The sequence below is a fragment of the Triplophysa dalaica genome, chromosome 15 (genome assembly GCF_015846415.1).
Source record: "Triplophysa dalaica isolate WHDGS20190420 chromosome 15, ASM1584641v1, whole genome shotgun sequence".
Classification (NCBI taxonomy): Eukaryota; Metazoa; Chordata; class Actinopteri; order Cypriniformes; family Nemacheilidae; genus Triplophysa; species Triplophysa dalaica.
Window position 1 is genome coordinate 452,501 of NC_079556.1, and position 11,346 is coordinate 463,846.

General features: G+C 38.1%; 1 protein-coding gene across 3 annotated transcripts in view; it reads right to left on the reverse strand.

Annotated features, from left to right (window-relative positions):
- Nucleotides 1-11,175, reverse strand: part of sash1b (SAM and SH3 domain containing 1b) — a 59,969-nt gene extending 48,794 nt beyond the window's left edge. For all 3 annotated transcript variants that reach the window (XM_056768631.1, XM_056768629.1, XM_056768632.1), the window contains exons 1-2: nt 10,802-11,175; nt 9,358-9,926 (exon numbers count right to left, since the gene is read on the reverse strand). In XM_056768631.1, the coding sequence (XP_056624609.1) occupies nt 9,358-9,840 (483 nt within the window). In that variant the 5' untranslated portion in view covers nt 9,841-9,926; nt 10,802-11,175. The remainder of the gene's footprint in view (nt 1-9,357; nt 9,927-10,801) is intronic.
- Between the last annotated feature and the right edge of the window lie 171 nt (nt 11,176-11,346).

Below are 11,346 nucleotides of genomic sequence, written 5' to 3' on the forward strand. Positions count from 1 at the left end.
TGTGTGTTATATGTTGTGTGTGTTTTATGTTGTGTGTGTGTGTGTAGAGGTGAACAGAGGGCAGGTGGTGGGCTATGAAGGCGTGTCTGTCCTGCAGAGGTGTGAGACAGTCGTATGACTGCCAGACGGCTCAATTGACCAATTATGAGACTTTCATTTGTGTGTGTGTTTTAGTACAGCGCGTGTGTGTGTATGTGTTAAAATGATCTGTAGAGATGACTTGAAACGTCAAAATAAAATACTTACTTATAAAAAAGCTGTTATGAGATGTATAAAGAATATATTTTCTGTTGAATGTGCATGTTCAGAACAACCGGAGCATTTCTTAGGGATCAGATCAATGATGGAACATTTCTCCTGTGCCAGAGAACGGGTCTCTACGGGCCGGCCAGGAGGAACCGAGGACATGTTACGGCTCCACATTCTGCCGGCCTTCGGGCTAAATCGAACAGACCCCAGGCATTTGTGTTGTCATGGTTACGCCGCCTAACCAGCAGTATGTAAGAATATGTGCCGACTGTGATGTGCTAGTGCACATCCCCCCAAACACACACGGGTCTGGAGTTCAGCCTCCTCACTAAACCTCAAAGAGAGCAAGAGGTGTGAGAGAGAAGCGTCGGACAAAGCAGATTACTTTCTCTCCTTCACGCTTCTGCGCCCGTGTGAGGGGTGCGGCCGTAAATCTGAGCGGAGGTGTGAGAGTGCAAACGTTCAGTGCAGCCGCCGCCGTAATCCATCAAAGAGCTCGCTCGCTTTTTTAAAGAACACAAAAAAACACACAATAAACGCATCTGTGGGGCTGCGCAAAAGCGGTAAATATCGCTATAAATATATATTTTATGCACCGCTTTGTATTTTTTCAGAAGTGTTGGGCACGTTACTGTGAAAAAGTAATAAATTACTAGTTACTTATGACATATTCAATAGTGTAATAACATTACTGTACAAATGACTCTCTCCAAAAAGTATTAAATGACTTATTACTAATGACTTTTTATATCCTACATCAACCTTGATGAGTTCAGTGATTCAATGACAGACATGAAACGGTTCTTAATTCATTCAGATACTATATAATATAAAGTATACAAATGTGAGAATCATATATTAAAGCACAGATTTTAAAGTTAGACTTTGAATTTTGATGTCAATTTCACTATTGCACACATATATAATATACACAGTATTTAATTTAATTAGATCAGAAGTAACTGTTATTAAATAACAGAAACAATAAGAGTAATCCCTTACTTTATCTTTTCAAAGGAAAAGTAATTAAATTACAGTAACTAATGACTTAATAACTCGTTACACTCAACACTGCTTGTAATGATGCTTTTCCTAAGAAGAATGTAAAATATGTTGGTTGGATGTATAGTTTTCCGGTTTTATCTATTGTCATATGGTGCATTGCATTATTTCGTTGTTAAAGGGACAGTTCACCTAAAAACTGTCATTTCTGTCATGGTTTATTCACCGTCTATCTTTCCAAACCTGTATGTGACTTCTGAGGAACACAAAAGATGATATTTTGATGATTTTGTGTTCATACAGAGGGTCAATGTTGTTTGGCTATCAACATTCTTCAAAAGATCTTCTGTTGTGTTCTGCAGAAGAAAAAATACTCAAACAGGCTTGGAATGACAAGAGGATGAATAAATGATGGACGAATGTTCATTAACAGGTGAATTAGTCAATATCAATATGCATCTCATGTTATATCATGTGCCGAACAGAAGCACTTCCCTTTCCAAAATACTGAACTCTACGTAATGCGTTTTGGGTAGGGCCGGGCGATCCATCGAAAAGTATCTGAAACCGACACTCAGGACCTCTAACCAACATCATTTCGTTTAAATTAAAAATAATTGTTACAGAAAAAATATATTTACAGTACAAACCATATCAGTGAACTACAGTAAAAAATAAAAAAATAACCGTCAAAAATCGTAATGGAGATAATTTTTTATTTATTTATTAAGTTATTTATAAATGTCTGAAAAGTCGAGTTAATCTTCATATACTGGAGGTGCGAGGCAGCCGTTATTATTCCCTAAAGTGTGAGGGTCAAACACGCCGTGAGCTTTCCATCTCACAAACGGCTTTCTGAAGAGACACACACAGCTGTGAGGAGGCGAGGGGCCGCCGGCTCTATTCACACATCAACTTCTGCTGTGCACCTCCTGTCCAGATCAGTCCTCAGACTCCACAGAGACACACCAGTCGCTCTGACAGACACACGACCGGAGTGGTGCATTGTTCTGGATTTGTCCGATGGAAGGGGTTTGTATGACAGGACACTTCTGCGGGGCCCTCGCTCTCGGACACAAAGGAAATATTTACATGTGAATTGGGTGGAAAAGTACATGTGCGTGTTGTCGTTTGCTTTGATCATGCAGTGTAAAATGAGACGTGACAGAAATCTCGCTTGAAATTTTGTGATTATTTCACAGTGTATGTGGCACCTGTAGCTCCCAAAAATCATGTAGGCTATAAAGAAAATGATGCAAATGGATGTCGAAACCCTTCCAGAAACATGCAGATCAAACATGACCGTATGGTCAGAATCTGGTTCGCTCAGAGCAAGAGACACAATTATTCATATCAGATGAATGGCCTCAATGCACATTACATAAGAAAACTCTCAAACATCAAATAAAAATATTATAAAACAGATTCTTTTGAATGGTGTTGTGTCTAACAAACGTTCCGTAATTCATCCAAGTTCTACAATTCTGACTAAATCCACATCTCTTTGTGTTCAACTTTACCATCTCCAGAGAAGGCAGCAGTGTTGTGTAATCGATGGTTTTCATATGATTTTGCTGACAGCGGTACAGTAAGAAGCTCTGGATTTGGCACCAGATGAACTCTTGGATGGTTGTGTGATCGCCGGCGGGAATGACGGCAGTGTGCCAGAAGTAACCGAGCAATGATAGAGTGACCTGTCAACGCTACACAGATAACTAAGAGTTTCCACACGCCAGACATAATCCACCCAAGTGTGAAATAGTGATGCTGCCTCTCAAATATAACATCATATACATCAACACTTCAACAACATAATGATCACAGAGACATGAGTGATATTAAACAGCCTGATGTTCATACACGGGTGCAAAACTAAAAAACCCTGCAGTTCTATAGCCTACAAATAGCCATCCATCATGTGAAGTCAGGCGGTATGAAAGTTTATACTGAAGGTCCAGTCTGTGTATATGGTGGAATGTAAATAAGTGCTTGAGGCAAACTCACATTAGATGGAGGGAGACTATAGGACTTTTTAGGACTATAGGGTTTTTGTTTTTATGGTTTGATGCGATTCAATAGCGATTAGTTATCAGTACTTAGATTAAAATTCTAATTTTGCAGACATGGAATCCATATTTAAAATGATATACTGGTCACTGAAATGATGGGTATCGATCCTGATGTTCCCATTCGATTTGATTCTTGATTCCCCATCTCTCAGGTGCAGGTGAAGTACTTTCTTTGACATTTCCAGAACATGTTAATAGAACCGTCATAATGCTTTTCACTTCACTCGTGATCTGAAATGGTCACATCTCTAGTTGTGCCAGTGATTATTCATATTTAATAACCGTGATCTCAATATTGGCCAAAAATAACCGTGTTTATGATTTATTGTCATAATCCAGCAGCCTCAATTCTGTCAACAGGTTACATCCATCAGTTCTCATGTCTTCAGTTGTTTTGTGAATCTAAAGATGTGTGAGGATTGTTGAACTTCAGCTCTTGGTAACATCACTTCACACAGCTGTGTTCTCTCAACTACACTGTTTGAATAACAGAGAATCCAAATCCTCATATAAATGCAAAATAGACGCTGAACGCAGACAACAGATCTGCACAACATCTATTCACTGTATTATATGATGACTCGCAAACCTCAAAGCAAATAGATTTAAAGTTCTGCACATCAGAGTTTGAGAACAATCTCATCAGGTGTTTAAATCCACTAAAGAGACGCTGTGACTTCATTAAAACACATCACATTGAGCTCTGACTGTTAGCTCATTTACAACCGCCCTAGATTACAATAATTGTTCTGCTAACAGTTAACCCATAAACTGTACGTGTCCCTTCAGAGCATCCATGCATGAAGGCGAACACAGACGGGAAACACAAATTGATTGTGCCGCACAGCAGACAATATAACATAAGTCCAATGGCACATCCTGTTTTCCCAGAATGCAACTGGAAGCGAAATAAGACCCATCAACATTGATTCAGTGCTCACGCCTGACAGTCTGTGTCACAAATGAGGCTCAGACACTCCATTTCCATTTATCGACAGGATTTACTGGACTTTAGTGATGTTTAATGAACACACATTAGAGGTACGTGCCCTTTTTACTTTCAGTCATCATTTTAGTACTTAAAGTCCCCATGAACTGGAAGTTGTGATTGTTTTTACCTCTGTATTTTTTTTGGTTGATGCGTTTCTGATTAAAATGGAATCTCAAATGAGAAACTAGTGGTCATGTCTTTCGTCTTTCTCTGCGAATTGATTGGATGTATAAAAACAGCCGTTGCATTTTGAAATGGAACTGGCAGCAGACTGACAATTGAAGGGGAGGAGTCAACGGATGCTCCACCCAAAGCGTCTATTTTACATCATTTAAAGGTGCAGTTTGTAAGAATTTTGCAGTAAAATAACGTCACAACACTGATCTAACGCTGGTCCAGAAGAACTTCATGTTTACGTTTATTAACACTACACACAGGTTACACAAAATAAAAGAATCAAAGTGTCAAACTAATATTTTTAAGTTTAAAAGATGAATGTGAGATAAAAAAAAAAAAAGGAAAACCGCAAGCGCTTCTGGTCAAATGTTTACATCTTGTGAAGTGGTTCAAATTGTCAAAGTTGTATGTTTATGCAGATAGTAGAGAGATAATCAATAATCAGAAATAATGTGAAACACGTGTGTTCATTTTCAGTTTGTAAATATGTTTTACAAACGTAAGCCATTATTGTGACACATATGGTATATCGCAATATTTAGCATGATATCACATACCGCAGTTTTCCTTAATATGGCACAGCCCTTGTTGATTACATGATTCTTGCTTCAGTGAAACACAATAGAAGATATTTTGAGAAATGTTGTTTTGTGTTCATAAAATGGAAGTCAGTGGGGTACAATGTTCTCAACATTCTTTAAATATCTTTTGTGTTCTGCAGAGGAAAGAAACTCATACAGGTGTGTGATGACATGAGGGTGTGTTATTCCTTTAACAAGCGTTGTGCGTCTGAGCTCAGACATATAGTGTTTAAGAAGTTGATTCAGCGACAGCAGCTGTGCACAGTGACCCGTGTGTCTCACTCCCCTGTGGATTATTAATGACATTTAAGATAAATTTGACAAATGTAATTGACGCGAGTAAGCGATCCATCTCTGTCTGAGTTTAACTCATCTATTAGGCTGCTAAAAACAACAGCAGGGATCTAGATGTGATGTTCAAGAACTCTTAAATGATGTCTGGGTGTCATGTGACCCTCTACAGCGTCATTTATAATGAAAATATGTGACAACACCCGACAGGTGTAAAAGCCCCACTTTATGAAACCAATACAAAAACAAGTGAAGCACTAAATGATGGCAAATGAATGGAATAAAATGATGTGTAACACCCAGACTGTGTTAACAATGACTTTGTGTTTTCAGTAATTCAAGTCAGTTGGCAGACACATCTAAACATACTGTATCATACAGAAAATTCTTGAAACAGCATCATTCTAACTTGAACTCAACAGAGTTTCTCTCACACTTGGATCGGGAAATTAAAGTTTAACAAATGAGGTTCAAACTTTCACATCAAACCTTTTTAAAAGAGTTAAGGACAACATGACGTCCTCCTCACAGAGACAACACGCTTTCTTTCAGAGCAACGGAGAACACATTCGTGATGTCAGCCTGTTCTGCTGTCTGGATTAAATTGATTCACTCTGATTCAAATAATGACTCACTCATATAAAAACATCTAATTCAATTTGATTCAAACAACAGATTCACTCTGAACAAAACAACTGATTCAATCGGATTTAAAAAACTATTCTCTCAGATAGAAATAACAGATTCACCCTCAATAAAACAACCGATTCACTCTGAAGTGAAAGATTCACTCTTAGGAAAACAAAAGATTCAATCTGATTTAAAAAAGCAATTCACTCAGATATTAATAACAGATTCACCCTCAATAAAACAACCGATTCACTCTGAAGTGAAAGATTCACTCTTAGGAAAACAAAAGATTCAATCTGATTTAAAAAAGCAATTCACTCAGATATTAATAACAGATTCACTCTCAATAAAACAACCAATTTACTCGGATTCAAATAACTGATTCACTGATTTAAACAACAGATTCACTCTCAATAAAACATTCGATTCACTCTGAAATAACAGATTCACTCTCAATAAAACATTCGATTCACTCTGAAATAACAGATTCACTCTCAATAAAACATTCGATTCACTCTGAAATAACAGATTCCCTCTCAATAAAACATTCGATTCACTATGAAATAACAGATTCACTCTCAATAAAATATTCGATTCACTCTGAAATAACAGATTCCCTCTCAATAAAACATTCGATTCACTCTGAAATAACAGATTCACTCTCAATAAAACATTCGATTCACTCTGAAATAACAGATTCACTCTCAATAAAACATTCGATTCACTCTGAAATAACAGATTCACTCTCAATAAAACATTCGATTCACTCTGAAATAACAGATTCACTCTCAATAAAACATTCGATTCACTCTGAAATAACAGATTCACTCTCAATAAAACATTCGATTCACTCTGAAATAACAGATTCACTCTCAATAAAACATTCGATTCACTCTGAAATAACAGATTCACTCTCAATTATACATTCGATTCACTCTGAAATAACAGATTCACTCGTAGATAAACAATTTATTCAATCGGATTAAAAAACTATTCACTCAGATAGAAATAACAGATTCACTCCGAATGAAACTCTGGGCTTCATTTGAAATGCACTACAGTGTGAAGTCATAAAGACTTGTGTGTTATTTTATTGTGTATTTCTCATTTCAGGAGCTTGACAGACATCATCTCTTGTATATGAAACTGAACAGCATCAAGATTTTTCCCAAAATGTTTCTTGTCGTGTCCCATTGAAGATGATAAAATCACAAATGTCAATGAGTAAATAATGACAACGACTGTTCCATCATTTTCTTCTCTCAACAACCCTTTCAGTCCACAGTGACGCACACGAGCGTGTTTAAATCAAGTGCGCTCAATCTCTGCACACAAGCGCTCATCTCAATTTGCAAGACAATCCAGAAAGCAGCGGTTTGCATTCCCTGAAACAAGCAAAGCAACAGAAGACGTTTTAAAAGTGGGACACTCTTTACAAATGCAAATAGCAGTAATGATAATGAAGGCTTCGGCGTGGCGTGAGACATTGAATGCTCCTCTATATACTGAGACTGTGATGAAGTCACCTGTCACCAGATAGACGGGACGAGATAATGGAGACGCCACTCCAGACAGAAGAAAAGCAGCGGAGGGTCTGTAAAAGCCCACCGCAGACTCATGATGAGCGCTGTCAGAGACAGACAATACTGGCTTTAAATAAGAAACACTGGTAATCCTCATATGATGTGTACAAATGTAAAGTAAAAAGATTGAAGTTAAAGCAGGGTGTGATGTGATGTGTTCGCTGAGAATTATTATATTATTAAATATAATATTATTATATTTGTAAGAATGTCAGTGAACAATCAGATCTCGTCCCCCCGTTTACTGCCATAGTAGGGTTAAAAATACTATGGGAGTGAATGGGGGATGACATTCTTACAAATATCTTCCTTTGTGTTTAGCAGAACAAAGAAATATTTACAGGTTTGGAACAATCTGAGGGGGAATAAATGATGACAGAATTTTAATTTTTGAGTGAACTATCATTTTAATATGTAGGCTGCTTTTTCAGTAATATTATCTTATTCTTCCAGTAAATATAAAAGTCTTAATCTAAAAAAAAAGTGACATTTGTTTTAGAAGCAAAGTTTGATTTGCGACAGAAAGGCTGTGGGTTTGATTACAAGGGAAATGAATAGAATGAAAAGGCAGATACAATAACTCAAAGTGGTTTTAGGTGGACAGGAGTCAGGACAGCATGTGCCAAATGTACAAAAGTTCAACTAAGTAAATAAATAAGACAAAAGATGAAAATGGAGGTAGATTTATGCCTAAACTAAGAAAAAAGGATACATCAAATAAACAATTCAGGATGCACTTTCACAAAGTGAAAAGGAGAAAAATGATGTGCAACACGTATCTGTTAACATCTAAAATAAACGTGTGGGATAACTTGATGACCTTCATGACACTTTAATATCATACACAATTAAGCATCCCAAGTAAATTTCACCCGCTTTATAGATACGGCTTTAGAAAATATTTATGTATGTTATATAGTCATTCACTATGGTCTGTTTCTCTAGGGTCATCGTTTTTTAAGTCACTCTGCTAAATGAACTCATTTAAAAGCATGCGGCAGATTAAATAGGCATAAATATATACTGATCAATGCTAATAAAACACTTTAACATTCACTGCATTATTTCCCCTATTATTTAAAAGCTTTTAGGCGTCAGATGATGTTCACTGGAGATAATGGGATGGTGAATCACTCTATTAATAGCTCTCGGTGTATTTAATGGATAACAGCAGTTGTTCTGGGGGTTATCGATTAATGCCGAGACTCAGATGCTCTCAAAGCCCCGGCGTGTAACACAGCGTGTCAACACTCCAAACGCCTTTAACTGTTAAAATCATTTGTGTCGGATACGATAAACAGTACATACAAGCATATCACAATACCATATTAAACAAATCTTAAATGAACATGTCTGATACCATGTTTACTATGGATGACTTCATGGACCAATAACTGTGATCAATAAACCGTAAAAACCGAAGCGGACGTCTCAGTAGCAAACTACACAGACGACCTTGCCAATAGACAACTTACATAATGAAGAAGAGAAGTACAAGTCAAATGAATCTAGACGATCAATTGTGTGTCTTATTGGGCACCTTAAAACAACCCAAAGCGGTCGACCACTAATGAACAAGTAAATATAATAATAGATGACATTTACGAGAGACATTTTCCAGACAAACCCTGCTTATGATGTTTAATGCCCCCGAAAGGGCAATAAACACAGACACCAGGTGGGCAAATTTCAAACCAGCAGGTAACCTTTGAAGGAGAGACTAAAATGTCAACATCCGTTTGAACACGACAAGAACACAGAGGATGTACATTTGTCATACACACCTTATACGAGAACGGCATTTTGCACAGATCGATTCCATCCTTCACCAGTTTATCTCGTATCATGATCTTCAGCTTGAGTTTGGGATAAACCACCTGCGCCTCGTGGTCCTCCAGTGCTTTGATGTCACCGGAGAGTCCAGATCTGGGTTTATCCCATGTAGAATTCACCCATGATTTGGTGCATTTCTGTCGGCAGTCGCTGAAGTGAGATGTGTGGGGGTACGTGCCATGAGGAAGGGGCTCTAAAGTGAAATAAAGTCCTGGTTTCACCTTCTTGTCCTCATCTCGGAGTCTCTCCACGGCTCGGAGAACCTTCTCACGGTGATGTGGGGTCAGGACACCTATGGCATCCAGGTCGGGGTCTCCGATCTGTTTGCACACCTCCAGGTCATCATATCCGTTATCAACGAATGACTCCACATACTGGCACAGCTGGAGGGTTTTCAACCACTCGTAGACAATAGTGGCTCCGTGGTCCATCATTGCCAAACAAGTATTATCCCAAATTACTGCATATTCCCAAAGTCCAAAACCCTCAGTTCTTATTTGCCGGCAGCATTGGTACCCCGCTGAAAAAAACACATGAGAAAGCATCTCAGGAATTCTATTGGATTGAATGGTTTTAAGGGGATTTGTAGTGGTTTAAATAGAAACTGTAATGGTTCTACTGCTGGGATATTAAATCCTATTGTAATAATGCCCAAAACACAATACACAAAGGAATTTTGTTATGGTTTTAATGGAAAAAACGAATGGTTCAAAATGGTACTTAAATTGGAAATCATTGTAATTTCTGTAATGTTTTTTGTTGAGTTTATGTTGTACCTTGCAGAACCCCGCTGAAAAAAAACAATAGAAACCATTACAGAAGTTATAATGGTTTTAATGGTTTAAAGGGGATTTGTATTGGTTTTAATGGAAACTAATGGTCCTCCTGATATGTGATGGACTCTTTTGGTGGGACGTTAAATCCTATTGTAATAATGCCCAAAACACACTACACAAAGGAATTTTGTTATGGTTTTAATTGAAAAAGCAAATGGGTCATTATGGTATTTTAATGGAAACCATTAGAATGTCTGTTATGATTTCTATTTTTTTCACCGAGGAAAACACATTAGAAATCATCCCAGAAGTTCTATTGGACTTCATGGATAAAGTGGGAATTGACTTGGATTCATGGAAACTTTAAATGTCTCTGTTGGTCTCTACTGGTGTGTTGGGTTCTATTAGAAACCCTACCGTAATAAACGCACTCATCTTATATAAATGCATTTTTGAATGGTTTTATTGGTAAACAGCTGAAGGTTTCTCTTGGAAACAATTATTATCAGGAAAACTAGACCGCAAATGTAAAACACAACAGATCTTCTCAGATGATCTCATTTCGCTTTACAGGACGTTCAACGCATTTACGTAAACAAAGTTCAAAGTGCATATTTACCTCGACGGTAACTTTCTACACACGAATGTCGACATCAATCCCGGATCCCGTCCAGAAGTGTTTCTTTCATCACATGTCCGTGTTTTCATCGCAAACGAGCTGAAGTTGATGATGGAGACACACGAGCGCGCGAGACACATCAGATGGAGACACACGAGCGCGCGAGACACATCAGATGGAGACACACGAGCGCGCGAGATTCAGGACTCACGTCTGTATCCGCTGTCATTGAGATTCACTCTTTCACAAAGTCGCTTTCTTTCGGGTGTCTGTATATCTTCCATTGTTCTGAACCTCCAGAGAACAGCGACTGCAGGTGACAGAAGTCACAGACCGGGTTGTAATCCAGCGGAGCCCTAAACGCCAAATTGAAGTTTCCCTCCCCTTCATTCTGATGCGGCAAATCTAGTGTTGATTTTGGCGACCCCTGCAGGCCGTTTCCGGTACTGCGGTGTTCTGGGGCACCACAGGCAACCGAGAAGACCGTCATTAGTGGAGATAAAAGCACTTTAACACGGGGGTTCTAATCCTTTTTCACTACAAAC